The following is a 22,640-nucleotide window of genomic DNA, read 5'->3' on the forward strand; positions in this document are numbered from 1 at the left end:
CGACGCTGTTGGAGCCCTGGGGGGCCAGGCGGCGTTGTTGCTGGCCGATATCAACAAGGCCTTCGACTCGGTTGGCTGGTCCTACCTATTTACTTTGCTATCTTGGCTCAAATTAGGCCCGGTCTTCCTCTCCTATATAAAGCTCCTCTACACTGATGTTACAGCCTCGGTGCGGGTCGCCGGGGCGGTGTCAGAGACATTCCGCATCGGCCGAGGGACCAGGCAGGGCTGCCCGCTCTCCCCCTATCTTTTTGCGCTGGCCATGGAGCCCTTGGCGGCGAGAGTGCGCCAGGATGCACAGATACGGGGCTTTGTATGGAACACTACCCTGTCGGACAAGATCGCGCTATACGCGGATGATGTCCTCTTTTTCCTCACTGATTTGCAACGCTCGGGCCCGCGTGTCTTGGAGATCATGCACCACTTTGGAGAGGCCTCGGGCTTGTATCTCAATATCCACAAGTCCACCCTGTGGGTGCTATCAGGTGACCCGGTGACAGACCCTTGGGCCTCGGGATTGCGAGTGGCCACGAATGGGCTGAAATACCTCGGAGTGTTTCTCTCGGACTCGGCTGACACTGCCTGGGACCGTAACCTGCAGCCCGTCTGGGAACGAGTTCAGTCGGACGTCAAAACTTGGTCTCGAATGCCCCTGACAATCTTTGGCCGATCTGCCATTTTCAAGATGGTTGCGCTCCCGCGCCTACTCTACCAGTTGCAAAACCATCCGTATCCTATTCCACCTCGGTGGTTCAAACAGGTCAACTCAGTGCTGGGCCGCTTTCTCTGGGCGGGAGGCCCTGCTCGGGTGGCATTGCGCACATGCTTTCTATCCACCTACTGTGGGGGCCTGGCCACCTCGGATCTGCAGTCGTACTACCAGGCCGCTCACCTCCTTATTCTGAACGAATGGTGGTACTGTGACGGTGGGGACCCGGCCTATGCCCTAGAGCGTGCTTTGATGGGCGATAACTCGCTCCATACCATCCTATACTCACCCCGACTGCGTACCTCGCTGCCAAGGGTTACCAGACTCGTGTTTGCTATATGGCGACAGGCCTTGCGTCGCGTGGGCTGGTGGGGCCGACTGACCGCTGAAACACCTTTATGGCGGAACGGCATGCTGCCTGAACTCTCTAAATTGCCAGGCTTTGATGGCTGGGATGCGATAGGTATCTCGCAGCTAGGTCAAGTGATGTCTGGTACGTCGCTCAAATCCTTTCAGGCCCTTAGTGCCGAATTTGATATGCCCCAATCTCAATTTTTCCGGTACCTTCAGTTCCGACATGCACTGACGCCCAGCATTGCCAACCTTGACTCACTCCCTGACTTTAGCCCGATCGAGGCGAAGGTCTTCATGGGTGATCTTGGGGACAAAAAAGTATCGCGCATTTATCAAACCATGGTCACCCACTGCTCCTCTACTCTTCTCTCACTGAAGGCGACTTGGGAAGTTGACCTCGGCCCCTTGGACGAAGACGACTGGCGAGAGGCCTTGGAATCCCCGAGGGGGGCGGCTATCGCAATGCGATTCCGACTCATCCAATTCAAAATTCTCCATAGGGCATACTATACCCGAGAGCGTCTGTGGAGGGCGGGCCTGATTGGGTCCCCGGAATGTCTGCGGTGTGGGGCTGAGGTGGGTACGCTACTTCATACACTGTGGTCGTGCCCTAGGCTGGTTGGCTTCTGGAGGGGTGTTTGGGGCTGTCTGTCTGAGGTGTTGGGCTGGACCCTCCCCCGTACTCACCGTCTGGGTCTGTTGCACGTCCTGGAAGGGGTTGGTGGCAATATTTATAAGCGGCACCTGCTCCTACTGGGGCTGGTGGTGGCTAAAAGGGACCTGGCCCGAGCGTGGAAGAATGTGCGCCCCCCCCCCCTGACTGCATGGAAGGCTGGTATGGACTTCTGTATGGGCCTGGAGAGACCTATATTTGAGGCGCGAGGATGCCCCCGCAAACACTTTAAGATTTGGAAGAGGTGGGCAGACTATAGAGATCTAACACTGGACCCTCCAGTGGAGCCTGAGGAGGACCTCTAGCCCCGTACTGGCTGGCAGGGCCCATGTCCACGCACATTACCCACATCATTATCTTACATCGTTACGGTTAGTACACACATGCATGGGGTTCGGGTGGGTTCCGGGTGGGATCGGGGAGTTGGGTGGGTAGGTAGCAATATAAGGTGAAGGTGGGGTGACTGTTTTCCGGTATCCTTAATTGCATCATCTCCTTGCTTGGACACTTGGTTAAGTGCTGTGATTGTATCGTAATGTTTGGTGGTGTAGTCCTGACTGTGGGCTGCCACTATATTTCATATGCTCATCTTCACCAATAAACTAGTTGTGAAAAAAATGGGATAAATAAATAAGTGAAGAATTGTTAAATACTCAATCTACAGGGAGACAAGACGGTAGGAGTCTAAGATCTAAGGAACAACATCCACATTCAGATACAACGATGTATGGTTTGGATAATCAAGGTTGGGGGATCTGTTCCTGCACATGTTTCCCTGTTGGTATTTTATGGGTTGTCTATGAGACACCTCACATGTCCACATTGTGATTCCAGGTTGCTGAGGAAATATGTGGCAAAGTTGCCCTATTTAAAAGCTGAGTCGCTTCTTCACATAACATCGGGGATGGCACACATAGGAGAAAAGTGCTGTAAAGTACCTGCAGATAAACAGATGCCCTGCTCTGAAGGAAGCGTAAGTAGAAATGTTAATGGGACCACTGTCTTGTTTACCCTAACTCTGTTGTTGCTTTCAATCCATGGAAACTTCTCCTATGGTGATGAATACTGATGAATACTAGGATGATCTGAATGTGTAGCTGTACCAGGGTAAAAGTAACTTCATGAAAAGGGATGCTGAATTTACCTCTAGTGAAATATATTTGTTATTGTACTAGGGACTTATTACATGTTGCATTATTCCACAACATTTACCACAAGGAGGCCCAAACAGTCACATACCCTTTCACAGTGCACATGTTGGCATCTCTGTGTCTGTTGTGACGTCCAAATATCACTGCTCTGTTCTACTTGTTTTCACCTCAAATGCTTTGCAGTACTACTTTCAGTGTTTAAAGCCCAATAAATGAATTCTAGAAAAATACGCAAATTCTATGTATGTCAATTAATTAATGAACATGTGTTAAAATCCCAGCTTTGTAGGTGTTTGTCTATGATTTCAGTACATTTACAACTGTTTATGACACTTACAAAAATGCCATAGCATAGGCACCCAAGTAAATTTGGAGATTTGTGTACATGCATCTAAGACTAAACTGCTGGACGTAAATTGATACTTAAAAGGTACAAATGGATCACAACTTGGCTTTCTGTTTCCTCCTATTAGAGAATGTTTTACAGTTGGAGAAAACTCATGTTTGGAGCTTTTTCACACTTAATTTACACACACGCACACACAACAGCCATCATTGGAGTAAATACAAGTTTGTAAATTGGATAGAAAATAAATTGAGAATATTAGCTAATACTCACAAAGTTACAACTTTGGGGGCGCTTACTGAATTTTTGGTGGTTGGGGGCTTTTCTTCTGGGAGCCCTAAGATTCCCGACACTCAGGCCCTCATTTATAAAAAAGTATTGCATCACTGCGTGAAAACAGCGATGCAACACTTTTCAGTGCACCCTCCTTGCAACACCTTGGATGCACTGTATTTGCTGTACAGCACTTCATGTTGCAAGGAGTTACAGATACATCAGTATTTCTGATGTAGCTGTAGGTGTAGTAATGATGCATTGCTGGAGTGTGTCGCAAAAGCGACGCAACTCCAGCAATGGGTCATTACACATGGGCAAGTCCCATGTTAAATGATCCTGCGTCAGTCTTATGCCTGCTGTGAGGCAGGTGTAAGGTTTTGATGTGGTGGCACCCTAGAAGTGGTGCAGTGAAATCTGATATATTTTACTGCGTCACTTCTAAGAGGCTTTTTGCGGGGGGAACGCCCACCCAACAGACATTATCCCTTACTCAGGCATAATGTAATGCAGGGCTTTACAAAGTCTGCTTAGATGCGTCACTTTGTACATAGGGCGCAACATGGCACATTGTTTCCGCTGCCAGTGCATCACAAAAAGTGACGTATCGGCACTACCGGGCGCTTTGGCATGCTGCCGAGCTGGGGCCTGATTTTGTTGATGGGGACCTGTGTGTGCTGAACGAAATTCGTTTTGCTTTGTTTATTTCGAAGCACATGCAGGTCTCCATCAACAAAATTAGCCCCGACCGCAGTGACATCAGCCCTCAGCTCTGCAGCATGCCAAAACGCCTGGTAGCCAGTCCGGCCCTGCGCATCGGAGGCGCAAAGAGTTCATAAATAAGCTCTGAGTAACTGGCCTCCTTGGCTATGTTCCACAGCCTAATCCATAGAAGTGCACAGGTTTTCCTAAGGGTTCCTTGACTCACATTTAGATACAAAGCCTGAGCAAAAATTTTATCCCAAGAGCAAATGCATAAGGTGGTACTTGTTACGGCATAATTAAACATTATAGTTAAGAAACAAAGAAAGTAAAGGTCTACATTAAGCTTAGGTTAATAATACAAGCCTAAAATGTTAAACAGGCCTAATAGTTCACAAGATTAAAAAATGCTAAGGGGATAACAAGAAATTGTACATAAAAAACAAAAGGGGCAAGAAGAGTCAGTAGCGGCCCCTGGAGGGAGTACTGCGGGACGGTGGGCGGGGGAGTGGCAGGGTGAGGGGTAGTAAACTCCAGCATATGGCTGATCGGGGTTAGGTAAAGAAATAAATGAATAAAACGAATTAAATTGCGCGCGCCGCAACGTCAAATGCGTTGCAGCGCACGCAATTTAATTTGTTTTATTTATTTATTTATTTACTTAACTCTGATCGGCTGTATGCCGGAGTTTACTACCCCCCACCCTGCACCCCCCCCGCCCAACCACCCGCAGCACTCCCTCCAAGAGCTACTACTGACAAGAGTCCAAAGTTTATAGACGGTTCAAGTCAGAACCCACACAATAAAAGCATAATCCCCGGCTCTAAGTCCTAGGGGTGTAAAGGTGGGCTTGTACCTTCTGAATTGCAAGACCTTTCTTTCAAATCACAGTCCAGTGGTTTGAACTCTGACCAGGAAACCTCGCATCCAGGTGCAGATGGCTTGCAGTTGCAAACGGCTGAGGCCAACAGGCAACGTCTGGTATGTGCTGAAGATTTGGTTCAAAGAAGCCAAAACTTCTAGTAATAGAAGATGAAATTTCTGCGAGTCTAGTGTTAGTTGCTCCTCTCTAAGTGACTTCAAAATTATTTGCACCTCGCACATGAAGTTGTAAAGGCAACCATCAATACTGAGAGAGCAATACTATTACTGGATGAAGATGCATTTTTGAGGACAAGGTTCAATGTTGGTTCAACAATGGGCTTTTAATATTTGTTTTCAGATTGACCTGGGTGTTGGTGTTTACTCAAATATTTGGGAGAGCCATACAATTTGATCCTGAACTTTAGTGTTTATTGAAATAGTTGGGAGAGCAATAAAATGTGATCCTGAACTCACTATTGCTGTAGATTTGTATGCCTGTTTTCATAAAACACAACATAATTCCTGTTCCGCTATTGTGTAGTTAGGATTTCAGGTGCCTTGCAGCTTTTCAGCTCATAGCTTCTTGAACCATGCTCTTCCAGCAAATATCTTGTCAAACAAAACAGATCGAAGTAACTAGCAAAAGTTGTCACCTTTCCACTGAAAGATTCTTAGTAATTGAAAGGGAGAAACAATGGCCGTGATCAACCTACATTAGTTGTCATATCTGGACCCTCACCAGCTGACAATTCTATCTTGTATCAATACTGCTGACATAAATGGAGTGATTTTTTAAGATTTTGATTGGTTTCAGTGTCATCTTAGTTCCCTAGCAGTCAGAACATGCCTGTAGTGACATGAGCCATGTTATGAAGATTAACATTGTGGGAGATTGGATTACTGGTTGAGTAGGGTGGGAGTTCTGGTCAAGCAGCAACAGCAAACCTTGTCAGGATAAGGCACAAGTAAACCCCAAATTGACCTGTGCTGAACCCCCTGGTAGCTTGCACAGAGCAGTCAGGCTTAACTTAGAGGTAATATGTAAAGTATTGGTTTAGCAATTCGAACAATAAAGTAGTGAGAACACCACACACAAAGTATCCCAGGCTGAGGTAGAAAATAGAGCAAAACATAATAAATGAAACAAGACCAAAATAACAAAAATCTTATATGTTGAACAGGAGTTATGCATTTTTAAATAATAAAGTGAAACAAAAACCACCGAAAATCATAGAGCACCAATCACGGCTATGTGGCCGGCTGGATTGGGTTGAAGTAAATAGTTCAGGCTGACCACGATGGAGCGCTGGTTGGATAGAGTGCAAGATTGGTTCCACTGAAGGTTTGCCTTCTTACATTCTGTGCCAAGAGTCCCGTTTGCATTGGAGAGGGCTGCAAAGAGCAGGAAAAAGTTTCGCAGAAATTGACGGCCTGGAACAAAGAGCAGGCTGGGTGTCTCGGACAGGTGGGCTGGTGCTTTGCATTGGTCAACCCCTGCTTGCGGTTAATGCCGCTGTGTGAAGAGACGAGCTGGTGGCATCTTGTGCTGGTTTTGGTGCAAGCAGCACGGTCTCACGGTCTCAGTGCGAACAGTCTCATTTGTGGTTGCAAAGAGTCCAAAAGCTTGATTTAAGAGCCTATGAGCCAAACCAAGGGGTTGGACATGAGAGGCATCACTTGTGGGTCAGGAACTCACTGCAGCTGGGTCCAGTAGAAGTTTGGGAGCCTTTTATGTCTTTCAGGCTCAGATCAAAAGTCTAGCAGACCAGCCCTTGGAATCACTCTGGTGTCCTTGGTTCAAGATGAAGTTGTAGGTCCAGTTCTTCCTCCCCAGGCAACAGGGCAACAGGCAGCAGGTCAACATAGAATGGCAGCAGTTTCTTTAGAGCATCAGTCAGCCAGAGTGGCAGTCCTTGTAGCCGCTAACAGTTCTTCTTCCTGGGAGAGTATGCAAAGTATGAAGTGTACTGAATTGTTAGTGCCTGAGGTCCTTCTTTTTACACAGTTATGCCATTAAGGGGGAAAGAGCTTCTAAAGGCCTGCGTTTGACGTGCACAGATGCTCTACCTATCTGGCCCTGGCTCCAGACTATCTACTGTGAGTATGTACCCCTTTGTGTGGAGACAGGACACAGCCTATTCAATAGTAAGTGAGGCTGGGCCCAGCTCCTCCCACTCATCCTGCCAGTGATAGCCCATCCAGCCACACATAAGCTCCCCATTGTGAATAGCTGTCTAGGAGGTGTGCACAAAGCCCAACTGTCAGCTACACCCAGTCATGTGACCAGAGGCAGGCTGCAGGCATCAAATGTCGAAGGCAAGAAAATGGCAACTTTCTAAAAGTAGTATTTTCAGAATTGCAATTTAAAATCAGACTTCACCATTAGTTAGGATTTCAAATTGTGATTCCAGAGAAACTGAATATGAACTGGTTATCTCTTCAGAAATTACACTCATAAAATGTAATAGGGCAACTCCAAAGTTATCCTATGGAAGAGTTAGGCCTTGCAGTAGTGAAAGTGAATTTAATAGTTTTTCAATACCTGTACATGTAAAACATAGGAGTACATGTCCTGCTTTTTAAATTTATTGCACCCGGCCCTCTGGGCTGTCCAGGGCCTACACTAGTTGTGACTTATGTGTATTAAAAGAAAAGGCTTGGTCCTGGCAAAAGGTTTACTTTGCCAGGTCGAAATGGCATTTTAAAGCTGATCATACAGACTTTGCAATAGCAGACCTGAGATGGTTGTATGACAGAGGCACACATGGCCGAACCACGTAATAATAATCCACATTTGTAAAGCGCACAATCACCCGTAAGGGTCTCTAGGCGCTGGGGGTCGTCGGGAAGATTAAGCAAGCTATTGCCCAGAGTCACATGGTGCTGGGCTGGCCTGCCGCCGGAGCCGAGGATCGAACCGTGATCTCCAGATTCCAACGTCAGTCGCCCTGGCCGCGGCGCCACACCTCTCCCCGTATGCATCAACATTGCGGTTCCAACCACAAATGTGTCTTAAGCAACCATTAGTTTACCACACATGCCTTTACTACGCATGTCATAATTGCCAAAGGAATATGTGTAGTAAAGTAAAAACTAGAAGTTATCAGCTATTCACCCATCCAAGTAGATCTGCTCGGAACCACCTGGAACATTCTCTAATCGTTCATACCCCAAAAATGATATGTGCAAAACCACTCCTTTCCATAGGCCCAAATACAGGCATTTACTATTTAGACCAAAGTCACAAAAGAAACCCTTTGGGCGAATACATATACATAAATTCACACTCACAGTAGGAACCTTATATCACCAACATGCAAACAATGAACAAAGGATCCAAGAAATCAAGTGATCAAATGAAATCAAATGAATAATACAAATGTATTCAATACAATATAAAAGAATAAAAAAACCACACATGTTAAAAATCACAATACCTATATAAATGTATCATAGGGCCGCAGTTAAAAACCTATTCAGGAAAAAACATTTCACAAAATTACATATTACATCAATTTATAACATTAATGAAAATGGGAGAAAAGGCAGTAAAATGTTTCCTAGTCACAGGAAGAACCAGTAAATCTTGCGCAGAACAATTGTTAAATAATGTGAGCATTCTTTTATCATTCTTTATCCTCAATAACAGTTCTGCACATAAATTTATAGTAGGCTTACCTTATGAGTGCATTGATGCGTTTCTGTGGGCACTTTATTTAGACCATCACCTTCCTCAGGAAAAAACAATAGCTCCCAGTGTTTAAATCAAATTCTTAGTAGTTTCCTCGAAACTAACCTAGATCAGCTTCAATGTGACCCAGAGGGAAATATCCTTATTACTCCCACAGGTATCTCAAAGGTCCTGGTTGTCACAAAAAAAGGGGGGTTTTCAGTCATATCATTCCTTTGTTTTGTAGCCCAAATCAGATATACACAGTCACGTAGGTGGTAAAAATGTAACAGATCCGTTCTGGTATCTGTATATTCTTGAATTCCACACTGGGTAAACGCCTCCATCACAGGACTTTTTTATTTTAACCAAGATCCAAAGGAACTGGATGCGGGCTGGATTTTTTGAAAAAAAGTTGTGACCCAGAAGTTTCCTATACCTTTGCTGTAAGCTTGTACCGATACATCTCAATATGGAAAAGTCAGATTGCACTTGTTTTTAACATGGAACTCTGGGGCCAATAGTGCTCTGTGAGTTGTGACAACCAGGACATTTGAGATACCTGTGGGAGAAATAGAGATATTCCCCTCGGGGTCACATTGAAGCTGATCTAGTTTAGTTTTGTGGAAACTACTAAGAATTTGATTTAACCACTGAGAGCTATTGTTTTTTCCTGAGGAAGGTGTTGGTCTAAAGAGAGAGAGAGGGGACTAGAAAGCTAGTCCGAGTCCCCGTAGTTTATATGTGTTATCAAAAGAGACTAGCTTAAATATGACCAATATTGTTAGGACTCTGATTAGATTTGTCATGGGCACCTCGTTGGTGAGTTCATGAAGCCCTCACCCACCAACGTGGTTGGTGGCATGCTTCATCATCGGGCCCAACCAGTGACACCCAATGTGTCCCGGGTGTGCTGCGACGCCTGATTACAGCGGAGCTGGTATTTTACTGAGAGTGCAGTGTGAGGTGTAAAATGAAGTGTAAGTTAAAACGGCTTGGCGAGGGTCCCAGTACCCGAGGGTAAATTACATTTTAATAACTGGGCCCCCGTCAGCAGTTAAAATAAGGCTTGGGGATGTTTAAGGGAGGCGAGTTACTACCTCCTACATCCATCAGTTGGTAGACATGTTTCAGCCAGTGCCTTAATCTAAATCTGGCTTTCCTCAGGACCTTTTTAAAATAGAGTGTAGTGCAGGTTAAAAAGGAGTGTAATCCAGGCTATGTGTTACACTCACTAAGGTGTTTCTCTAAGTGTGAGAGAGGGGATTCCATTCTAAATTAAGTGCCCACCGAAACGCGTTGATGCACTGATAAGGAAAGCCTACTATAAACCTATATGGACAACTGTTATTGAGGACAAAGAATAATAAAGGAATTCTCACATGATTTAACAATTGATCTGTGCAAGATTTAGTGGTTCTTCCTGTGACTAGGAAACATTTTCCTGCCTGGTCTCCCATTTTCATTAATGTTATAAATTGATGTAATCTGTAATTTTCTGAAATGTTTTTTCGGAATGGTTTGTAACTGCTGCCCTATGATAAATGTATATAGGTATTGTGATTATTAACGTGTTTTTTTTATTCTTTTCTATTGTATTGAATACATTTGTATTATTCATTTGATCACTTGATTTCTTGGATCCTATGTTCATTGTTTGCATGTTGTTGATATAAGGTTTCTACTGTGAGTGTGGATTTATGTACATGTATTCACCCAAAGGTTTTTTTTGTGACTTTGGTCTATTTTGGTACCTTTCTCCTTTGGTGTGTGGGTACCTCTCTCCTTTCTAGAAAGGTTTACCATTGAGAAACTAGGTCCAAAACATCCATTCCTGTGGATGGATTACCCTCACAAAAAATCACAGGGGCAGTAGACATCCCTAGCCATCAGTCGCAGAGGCTGTTTTCACCTGGAATGGAACTGGAACCCCATCAAAAGCATTTCTCGACAACCCCCAAAACTGGTCTATTGAATAACATTGCGAACAGGACCTTCACAATAAATTGTGTCTCTACCCCTTCCACTTCATTGATCCTCTTGAAACATGGAAGGACAATTATCCCAAACTACCTCACCAAGCCGCATCCCGATCGGATCATGGTAAGGGATGCGACTTTTTACCCAAAGACACCCACCTATTGAAAAACAAGCAAAAGTCAGCCAAAACAAGCCAACAACACACCAAATCTCAGCCAAGTCTTGCCGTTCCAATATACACTAAACTAAAATGGGCCCTGATCCCTAGACTCTGGGAACCCTATTCCACACCAACCCTAAGTCTGAAAAACTATCCAGACCCACCACCCTGAGCCCTAAAACCGCCCCCCCTAAAAACGACTCCAACCCCTAAACTTGGCCCCAGCCCCTCTTACCTGTCTGTTTTGAGCCTTCTCCCTGATGCTTCTTGTTCCACTCCCCGCCCATCCATGCATCTAGACAACGCATTGCTTTTACCACGCATATGCGTGGTTAAGGCATTTGCCTGGTTAAGGCAATTTCATGGTTAAGGCAAGATTTTGGAACATGCGCGGCTCTGCCCGCATTGTTTCGACTGTTTCCCACCTGAGACATGTTAAAAGGGTTACTTAAATGGGTGGTACAAACAGTGCTGCAGGACCACTAGTGCATTTAAGTTACAGGCCCTGGGCATGGATAGTACCACTTTACTAGGGACTTACAAGTAAATCAAATATACCAATTGGGTATAAGCCAAATCTACCATGTTTTAAGGAGAGAGCACAAGCACTTTAGCACTGGTTAGCAGTAGAATAGTGTGTAAAGACTTAAGGCCAACAATTACTTTTTTTAGCAAAACGTGGAGGATGAAGGCAATAGGTCTGTGGATGACCGTGTAGAATGTCCCAAATCCAACAAACGTTTACTAGTTCTATGCTGTTCTGTTAAGCAGGCCGCAGCACATGACTGAGATCAAAACTCTAGAGTAAAATCAAAACAAACTGGCAGAAAAATGCAAAGTTGGTGTATGTTCTTAGGCCAACCCTAACTCATAACAGCTGATATCCATTAATGTGACTCATTTCTTTACTGCTGTACGTGAAATTTATGTTTGTAATGCATTTGAAACTTTCACAACCCAATTACGTTGTGATCTTAGCACTTACATCAGAACAGTTATTGGTAATATTACTCAACTAATGAATACAACATATGTACACTTAATTTGTTTCATAACCACAGACGCTTTCAATTTGAATTTACAATTAAGGAAGAAAAGGTATGGCCAGTGCCATGGTAAGGCAATTCTACTTAGAGTGCCCCCACCAGATTTAACCTCTGCGCACCCATTTCCCTTTATAAGGATCAATGTTGCCTCTATGCAAACAATGGGGTGAAATTACACTTTGCCTTGTACAGTAAAAATTCAAAAATTCACTACCATATAAAAATTCTTTGTGTCTGAAATTTACTTTGTATAACTACCGGATGTAATTTTTAGAGAAATATATGAATCAAAAACTGGAGAGTTGGAACTTCTGCAGTGCCTCATTTGGAAAAGGATGAGTGTTGGTGCCCAATGCTCTACTATGAAGCCCTCTGCCGGTGCTATTACATGTCAACACACTGAGGGCCATATTTCTGACTAGGGTTGCATTGCTCTTGGACCACGCAATGTGGTGTGTGCACAATGCAAGTCCAAAATGCGATTTGTTAAGCCACGCATGGCCACGTTGTGTCGTCCTGATTGGTTTAATAAGTCGGGAGTAACGCAATTTAGTGCAAATCACTGCATTGCGTTAGTCTGGCCATGGAGGCATTCCATGGGTGTTGTGTGGTTGCTCCGATGCAACATCCATGGATTTTGATGCATTCCCAGATTCGCCAAAAGTGATATATCTGGGAATGCACCAAAATGCCACCCCTTCCCAGGTGAGACGTAATGAGTAGAAATGACTTAACCCCGTTACTTTTTCATTCAGTGTGTGCTGCATCCAGAGGAAAAAGTGTCAGGGGATTGTTTTTGTCCAGGAAGTTACCCCTTCCTGCACAAAAATAATCCTCCCTACAACCCAGGCACCCTTGCACCATGGTGCAAGGCTGACTGCGCTGGCACTAGGCAGCCAAAACGGTGCCAAAGCAATGATGCAATGGCTTGCTGCGCTGCATGACTTTGCCATACAAATGGCCCTGAATACCAAGGCTGAGTTGAGTTGAGTTGAGATAGAATTTGTAAAGCGCAACTTTGCCCATAGGCGTCAAGGCGCTGGGGATGGAGAAGCTGTGTGATAGGTGAGCGGAGTGAGCCGGTTACAGGTAGACCTCCCTGAAAAGCCAGGTCATCAAAGCCTTTCGGAAGAGAGAGTGGGAAGTTAGTCCCTTGATCTCAGCCGGAAGGGTGTTCCAGATCCTAGGTTCAAGGGAGCAAAAGGCTCTCTCACCCAATCTGACTTTGTTGCTTTTAGGTACAGAAAGAAGATATGAGCAGTTTTGAATCATCTCATGCCACTACCAGACACTCCCTGCCCCTTTGTCTTACTATTTCAGGATCGTGCTTTCTCGCTTTTGCCGTTTTTCCCAGCTTTCTATTCCTTTTTCTTTTCCCTTTGTGTGGCTTTCCCCCTCTTGCTCTCGGAAAATGTCTGGCAGAGTTCTGCTCAGTGTTAGCACTGTACCTCCGTCACAGTGATATATTCTATTTAGTACTTTAGATAAGCCTTCATAGCCTTTGTATGATTTGTTTTTTAATGACACAGAAATTCAGAAGAAGTACGTGAATTTCACATGTAAATGATGGATTGCAGCAACCCGTTCGAAGAGCCATCTTTTTACAAACCTCGTTTCTTCTTCGCCTTGTTTTTGTTTTTATGTGCAGCTGTCTCTGGTCATTGGAGAGATGTGTGAAAAGCTGCCGGCCGATTATCCGAATGAGAAGGTTGCTCACTGCTGCAGTCACTCCTATTCCGAGCAGAGGCCATGCTTTACTGCACTGGGACCAGATGAGACCTACGTGCCTCCAAAACTTTCAGTCGACTCCTTCCACTTCACTGATGCCTTGTGCACCTCTTCTTCCCCAGAAGATCTAAACCACATAAAGCAAATGTAAGTGATACCTTGGGTTTTTCACGATGCATGATGGTCTTCTTCAGGTGTTCCATTACTGCATATTGACACCAACAATATTGAGGTAGAGGTATATCCATAGGTAAGTGCATATAGGAAGTATACATTTACTATTCCTGAATCCATATCTATGCACCTTGAAGATATACGTAACACTTAGGTACATATATGTAGAGTTAAGGATCAAAATCTAGACTTACTCACCTGTCAATATATATTTTTTCGATATTAGGTCCTCGATATTCTATCAAATATTGTGGATTCGACATTCAGGGTGAACACTTTCCTGTCCTGAGGACAGTGCTAGTCAAGTGAGCAACCATAATCCAACAACATGCTTACATTGCCTGTGGTGAGAAACTAGTACGTTTCCACTGGCACAGAGTATTTCCTAGCTAGGAAAGGTTAAGGGCTGTACTGTACAGTTCTTACTTTGTAAAAAAAATAAGTGTCAGGGCTCTCGTCAGGAGGCCATTGCAGCTTGCACCACATAATGCCCCTGCCTTGCTGCTGATGATAATAACAACACACCTATTAGCCATCATATTCCCATGTGTGACAATTCAGACTATTACAGGCCCCCAAATCCTTAAGAATGGCTTGGGCGGCAGGTAATAATAAATTTTTAATGGATATTGAATTCATAATTAACTGTTGTTGTGGTCAACTCTAAATTAGCCAGACAGTGCCACCTTGTGGCAGGCTGTCACAAGCACTGTGTTGAAAATTAAGTGCTGGTGCCAAGCACCGGAAACCACCGGCTCAAATTAAGTACTGGCTCTACATGAGGCCTTGATGAAAGTCACCAGGTAACTACTACAGGAAGGCGGGACCTCTGAAGCCGTTTTTCTGTTTGCGGGGGTCAGCCTGTGGTCCCAGAAACACCCTAGTGGGATCTCTGTCCCAGGGTGCAGCATCATGACTTTCACCTCCCTTCAGTGCTGCAATCTTTATCCCTGCAGAGCCGCGTTAGACCATGGTGGGACTCCAATTCCCAGATTGCCCTGCAATCCAATTTGCTGGCCTCAGGTGTGGGGGAGGAGTCTAACTCGAGCTCAAAAGCGCTGCTGACTTTCCCTCCGGCGCAGGACGCGCTCGGGCAACGCCCGGGCAAAGCCGGGCCAGGGTCGGGCCTGTCCTTGCCCGTCGTTGCCAGGAAGAGGCAGGGCAGGGCCACCCCCGTTTCGTCTGCTAATAAGGGCTTCTGTGCAGGCTCTGGAGTCTGCTTACAGGTACTGTTGGCCCTGTTTTATTGTGTTATCATCATTTTACTTGGTCAAGGTGCTGAGTTGTTATTTGTAAATCCCCAACGTACTCTGCCTTAATGGACAAGGCGTGGACAATCGGTTACACACTAAAACTGTCTTTGAAAGACATTTTGGACCTAAGACTCTGCCATGTGCCAGGATTTTGCACCGCACTTTGCACTTTAGTGCCACTATATTGATTAACTGTTTTTCCTGATGCTGCTGCTAACCAGTGTACAGGCACCTGGCACTTTTGAGTCTTACAATTAAGGCACCGAGGAGTTTTGTTGTTCGTCATTTTAACAATTCGTGTTCTAGCTTTGGCCTGTATTTTGCACATTGTATTTTGCACTTTCTATTTTGCATATTGCCCTAAGCAATCTGCTAATATTAGCAGATTTGCACTTTATTTGGGATTTGTGTATTTAATACAGTGTGTCTAGAGGCTTTCATTTATGAGTACGCGGAAACTAAATACGGGGAAAAGTGTGGTTGGTGCGTTAGATGCCTTCATATTGAGGGCAGAATCCGCCCTCATTCATGAAATATAATTGACTGAACGAAGGTTATCCCTTGAGCCACACTCCCCATAAGGTAGACTTTCCTTAACCCCTACACTCCCTGATTCCTTGCCGGCCCTCATCCAGGTTGCATCCCCATCCCGGCTGAGCCCGCCCCATTTGCTGCCCCAGTCACAGTGATAAATTCTGGTTCTTGCTCCTCCATGGGGTATGAACCAATTCCTGTGAAAACTAAGGCCACAACTAGAGGGCAGAAAGCAAAGCTTAAATTATATTGTAATAATGAATCATCTTTTATAAAAAGAAAGGGGCGAGGGTGTGCGAAATTGAATAAATCAGTACAGGGAACCTCTGAAGGGATAGTACTATCTGCCGTTCCCACAAGTGCCGATACAGAGGGTAATTCCACCCCCATGATCCAGTCCATGTTAGGGCAGCTAATCGGCAGTACCGAGGAGGGGAATTTCTGGAGAAGGCTTGAAACCATGTTGTCCACCCTGCTAGGCCCTATGTTTAAAAAAATAAGTGCGGTAGAAGCTAGGTTGGCTAAATTAGAGGGGACCATTAGTTGCAATCCGCCAGCTATGCCAACAGTTAGTGCACTCAAAAACATAGACATCGTAGCCACAGGAGGCAAAAGTGCTGTGTAGGAAGGAGCTGGGGGTGGGCCTATTGAAAGAACAGCAGTAAATGGTGAGGCTCAACACAAGAATAGTCTTAATACCACCAGGTCCAGAAGTGTAGACACCCCGGCAAATATACGCCAGCCCATCAGCAGAGCCGGGTCCCCCGTGTCTCATAGGGAAAGGAGACTAGAGGGTAGGGATCTCCAGTTATTGAGTCTTCCGATCATTGACCTCCCACCCGAATCTACCCCGTGTGTAGTGGTATTGGGGATCCCCAACGGGGAAAAGGAAGACTGTGGGCAGTTGATAAATAAATTGAATCATTCATTCACACACAATACAACCTTGGGCCCCCGTGTATCCAAAAACATCCTATGGCACGCAGGGTCAGTTGGATAGGGAGCTCACGCAAATTGGATAATGGTGATTGCGTTATCGTAAATTTTGATAACCCCTTCACTGCTGGCCGTATCTTATCCAGGAACATTAGTCTCACTCCCTTAACTGGATCTGTTATTAAGGTTTTACCTTTGGGTTGTTCTTACAAGCCAGTCCTCCATAGGGAACTGCCTGAAAATGGTCACAGGGCTCCCCAACTAGGAGGTTGGTTAAATAAACCAGCTCCCAGGCAACAGTCTTTCTCTATGGCCAACCCATCTCTTGAATCAGTTGGGCAGTTTGGTATTGCCCATACACTGGCGTTAGATAACAGATTTGCAGCTCTATCTGGATTGGAGAATTGCGATTGACTGAGGGTCCTTGTATCTACCGGACCAGAACCAGTTACACTGCCTCAGTCCTCCGGGGTGGTAGCTGTGAGGCACCCAGCCGTGAGGCCTAACCATTTTTTATCTTGGAACATTGCAGGGCTGACTAATAAGCTTCAAGACCCACGGTGGGTATGTTATGTGAAGCAATACACTGTAAATAGCCTCCAAAAACGTGGTCCGTGAACTGAAATCTCTTCTTGGAAGGCTATAAAGCATTCTTTGTTCCGACCACTCTATCAGTGAGTGGAAGACCATGGGGTGGTCTAGTCACTTGGCCACTGGATTCAAGATAGCCTGGCTGATGAGGATTATGAATCCGAAACCAATCCCAGGATGCTTGTTTCCGGTCCAGGGAAGACATGGCTTGGCAGTTTGGGCTGGACTGTTCCCATGAGGCACAGGGTCAGACTGATTTGCATATGGCCATGTCTGAACTGGGGTGGCTGATTGAACTAAAGAATGGGGATGGATTAAACCCAGATCAGTTGACTGGGGGTGAGTGTTCGATTTGCTCAAACGCTCCGTCCATCATCCCCTTTTGTATTGCTTTGTTCGCCCTAAATTGGCAGGGTATGCTCAGACGTGAGTCCCTTGTTCACTTGGCCACTGGATTCAAGATAGCCTGGCTGATGAGGATTATGAATCCGAAACCGGTCCCAGGATGCTTGTTTCCGGTCCAGGGAAGACATGGCTTGGCAGTTCGGGCTGGACTGTTCCCATGAGGCACAGAGTCAGACTGATTTGCATATGGCCATGTCTGAACTGGGGTGGCTGAGTGAACTAAAGAATGGTGATGGATTAAACCCAGATCAGTTGACTGGGGGTGAGTGTTTGATTTGTTCAAACGCTCCGTCCATCATCCCCTTTTGTATCGCTTTGTTCGCCATAAGTTGGCAGGGTATGCTCAGATGGGAGTCCCTTGTTCACTTGGCCACTGGATTCGAGATAGCCTGGCTGATGAGGATTATGAATCCGAAACCGGTCCCAGGATGCTTGTTTCCGGTCCAGGGAAGACATGGCTTGGCAGTTCGGGCTGGACTGTTCCCATGAGGCACAGGGTCAGACTGATTTGCATATGGCCATGTCTGAACTGGGGTGGCTGAGTGAACTAAATAATGGTGATGGATTAAACCCAGATCAGTTGACTGGGGGTGAGTGTTTGATTTGCTCAAACGCTCCGTCCATCATCCCCTTTTGTATCGCTTTGATCGCCCTAAGTTGGCAGGGTAAGCTCAGACGTGAATCCCTTGTTCACTTGGCCACTGGATTCAAGATAGCCTGGCTGATGAGGATTATGAATCCGAAACCGGTCCCAGGATGCTTGTTTCCGGTCCAGGGAAGACATGGCTTGGCAGTTCGGGCTGGACTGTTCCCATGAGGCACAGGGTCAGACTGATTTGCATATGGCCATGTCTGAACTGGGGTGGCTGAGTGAACTAAAGAATGGTGAGGGATTAAACCCAGATCAGTTGAGTGGGGGTGAGTGTTTGATTTGCTCAAACGCTCCGTCCATCATCCCCTTTTGTATCGCTGTGGTCTAGTTACATACATCTTTGTGGCCGTTGATTGTAAGTTGCAGGTGAAATCAACCACACACCCGGGAACTCTGGCATTGTCAGCAATAAAGGGGATACGAGATGGGGAATCGTCAATTTTTATAATTCGGTGACTTGCCCATAGGGGTGTGTAATATTACTATCCTGGGAACCACTTTAAAACAATTCAAGGGCCCTGAAACTTATAACCTTCTGGTTTCTGGTGATTTCAATATACACCTTGTAGCAACCCATCAATATCCAGTATTTCAGAGCTGGGCTGCCCCCGTATGAGGGGCTTTCATTTGGGACACCAATCCCAAGGGGAACTGTTGAATACTATGCTAAGTGGACTAGATTTGGTGGTCATGATGTCTTTACCTGAACCACACACTAAGTTCCCAGTGCCAATGTTTAAAGGACATGGAAGAGGATCATTTATTGATTTTATTCTAATTTCATGCTCGCTGCAATCTTCTTTTAATGGTTTTAAAATTGCAGAAAGCATATTCAGTGAGCACATCCCTCTGACAGTCTATATGAAGGGCCCACTTTTAGCAAAAATTGGGGAGGCATCAAACAGGGGTGCTCTGAGGCAGACGGATGAAAAACACAGATTAAAATGGTCCCAGGTGTCCCCTGACAGGTTCTATAATAAGGTGAAAAAATCTTGTGCCCATGAACTGTCCTTATGCATATCTGAGAGGTCCACTCCTAATGAGATCCTTGGTGCCTATGAGGCAATAGCGTATACAGTGGGTGAATTGTTAGGTGTCCCGGCCAGAGTAAACATCTCACATGGCCCCAGATGGTTTGACTCCCACTGCTCCAAAGCAGCTAAGCGGCTGAGGGAAGCTTTGGCAGCTAAACCTAGAATTCTATCTGATGTCTGTGTCTGTCGTAAGGAATACAAGTTAGCCCTTGCTAAACGTAAGGGAGCACTGAAGGAAGATGCCTCGAAGGAGCTGATTGACTCCAGTACTCTGAGGAACAGCTCAAGGTTCTGGAGTGTTGTGAATGGGCCCCTGTTTGACAAGGAGGGGGGCCTTGCTGCTCACATTACAGAGGAGGAGTGGGTACTCCATTTTAAATCTATGTTTGACTGTCCGCTTGAGGTTAGTTGCAGAGAACCCCAGGATAGGAAGGACGCTGTGATACATTTTGATAGGGGTGAGATCATGGACGGTATTTCAGAACTATCTATCAATAAAGCCCCAGGCCCAGATGGGATTCCCCTCGGATAAATTCAAGTCAGACCCTTCGTTTTGGGTGCCGATTTTAGAGTCATTATTTAATGCTGTGGCAAAGAATGGCTGTCCTCAGTCTTGGGCTTCTTCAACTATAGTCCCAGTTTTTAAAAAGGGCAATAGAAACAGCACCCACTGCTACAGACCAATCTCGCTGATTGATTTAAAGGTCAAAGTGGTGGTACGTGTCCTTTTACTGAAATTAACAACCTGGGCAGATGAGAATAATATACTTTCGGACGTTCAGTATGGTTTCCGGCGGGGGCGCTCCACTATTGCTCGGTGCCCTAATTTATTTATGATACTGAACAAATACACTGTCGCGCACCCCGGAACCATCCACCTTGCATTCATGGATTTGTTATCTGCTTTTGGCTGTGTAATAGGGTTAAGCTATGGCAATCCTTGAGGGCAAACGGGGTGGAAAATAGTACTGTCAACTTTCTTGAGAGCCTGCACTCATCGACTAAAGCCAATGTCAGGTTCTCACAAGATCTGTGGGTTACAAGGGACTTTGAGATCAAGAAGGGAGTCCGGCAAGGCTGCATTTTGGCGCCATTTTTATTACATTTTTATATCAATGAATTAGAAATTGTACTGAGGGCAACTGGAGCGGATTTCCCCTATGTAGGACGGCGGGGCATTCCAGTTATGCTCTATGCAGATGACGCCGTCCTAATATCCAGAACTGAACTGGGTTTACAAACCCTTCTATCTGCATTTTCTGGATTTATGACAGAGACTTGGCCATTAACAACTCGAAGTCTTATGTCATGAAAGTGGGGAAACCAATGAAAAAGACCTTTCAGTTCAATACCGGCAATGACAAGATCCTCAGTATGAATGTATTCTCTTATTTAGGGGTTCTATTCGACGATCAACTTAAATAGGACCCCCTAATTCAGAGAAAAAAAGGGGAGCTGGTTTGTGTCAATGGAGCAATTTTTAATTTTGCCTCTAAAGTGGGGAAGAAACCGACAGGAGCTATGCTACAAGTGTATCAAGCAAAAGCTTAGCCATAGCAACTTATGGTAGTGAGATCTGGGGACACGCGGTTATAGAACTCCTCCAGGTAGTAGAAAATGGGTTTCTAAAACGAGCATTATGTGTCCCGTGAGGAACCTCGAATCTAGCGGTATATGAGGAATTGGGGGTTTCCTACCTAAGTGATACTCTTGCTTTGCATCCCCTGATTTTCTGGCTAAAGTGTTGGTTTAACGAAGACCTAATCCTCACTCATTTGATTTTAAGAGAATGCATGTCCCAGGGATAATGTGGCACGTATCCCCTTGTTTAATTATATAAAAAGAGGGTTTGAATGGATTGGGCGGGGTGTTTTATTCTCCGATCCAGATGTCATTGTAAGAAAGGATGTGGAATTAAGTAAGGTAGCTTTTAAGAGCAGAAGGCATGCGGACCGGGAAGCAGAAGAGACACGTAAACCTAACGGCCAGTGATATTTATTGCTTAAATCAACGCCACTGTCAGAACCATATCTTATGGGGTCCTTGGCAACACATGAAAAATTTCTTTTAATCAGGTTTCGGTTGAATCTCTTCCATTTCCTGTTAGCTAGACCCAAGAGGGCTACCAGAGGCCAAGTGCTAGCTTCCTGTGGCTGTGACAGAAAGTCTCCTCAGGATTTGCTGCACTTTGTGTTCTTTTGTAAACTGTATGAAGTCCCCAGGAGGCACTTTTTAGTTCCTATTTTAAAATAAATTAATTTTAATCAAGTCAGACCAGCCCTTGTGTATCTTCAATTGTTGAAGGATGATTGTATCATATTCATGGTAGGGTTTTCAAAAGCATCTATGAAATCTAGGCACTGTTTGGACATGTAGTGTCCGTTCATTTAGACATGTTTTAGATGTGTGGTAACGGAGTTTGTTTTAAAAAAAAAAAAATTATGTCAATAACTTACTGTTTTATGTATTGTATTGGTGTAACTTTTATGGTTTTGCAAACAAAAACCGCATAAAGTTTATTGATTGATACTACAGGAAGAAAGGGGAGGTGATGTGTAGAAATGATGCATGTGCGAAAGGCGGCAATAGCTCAGCGGAGCAGGCTGAATGAAAATGAACAATATCAAAATGAGGGCTGACATGTCAAAGAGAAGGCTAGATACAAAACACAAATGGGTATGTGGGTTTTCCACCAAAAACAGCAGAAGCCCCACCTGATAGGCTCACAGTTCTCCTGCCATTTAAAGTGTTGAGAGAAACTCAAGATTTCCAAAGGAGGATTTTCAGCTGGGTCTGATGGCGGAAACCCTCGAACAGGTTGCCAGCTGCACTGGGCCGCCAGGTCATAACTAAGGTAGCACTGCCTTTCTTTTAGATGGGTGATTATCATTAGATTTCCCTGGAAACAATTTGACAGACCCCATGTGCAGAGACAAAAGTACCTAGGCATCAGGGTCATTGATAATTTATCTCACACAAACGAACACTCGCTCAGTATTCCACTATAGGCTATGTAGGGAACCCTGCCAGGCCACCTGGGGAGCTCTAAAAATGGTGAGATATCTTTCGCCAGGGGCACGGAGGCCACAACCTGCACTGGCCAGGCCACCCACACTACTCTCAATTACCAGTTTACAAATTATTGTTCATTTATGTTTTGGATCTACAACGGAGGTCCAGATAAGAGATACCAAAATAAATCCATTACAAGCATTTACACAGCCATTATTGCAACAAAGATAAAAAAACAATCTACAAATTCTCAACATATAAAGTGCAGAAGGGGCCTACTCTCAATATGGGCCTGTTGGATATGGCCCTTGTTGCAGGTTATCCCCATTTTTTTTAAATTCTTGCTCCTTTGTTTTTCCTGACCTGTGGTTGTTGGCTATAGGACTGTGGACC

At 45.1% G+C, this 22,640-nt stretch overlaps 1 protein-coding gene across 1 annotated transcript in view; it reads left to right on the forward strand.

Moving 5' to 3' along the window:
- LOC144818523 (serum albumin-like) overlaps nt 1-22,640 on the forward strand; it is a 104,171-nt gene that overhangs the window by 64,419 nt on the left and 17,112 nt on the right. Inside the window, exons 11-12 of the mRNA XM_078676033.1 lie at nt 2,571-2,709; nt 13,577-13,803. Coding sequence (XP_078532159.1) covers nt 2,571-2,709; nt 13,577-13,803 — 366 coding nt within the window. The remainder of the gene's footprint in view (nt 1-2,570; nt 2,710-13,576; nt 13,804-22,640) is intronic.

This window comes from Lissotriton helveticus, chromosome 2_1 (assembly GCF_964261635.1).
Source record: "Lissotriton helveticus chromosome 2_1, aLisHel1.1, whole genome shotgun sequence".
In the NCBI taxonomy this organism is placed as follows: Eukaryota; Metazoa; Chordata; class Amphibia; order Caudata; family Salamandridae; genus Lissotriton; species Lissotriton helveticus.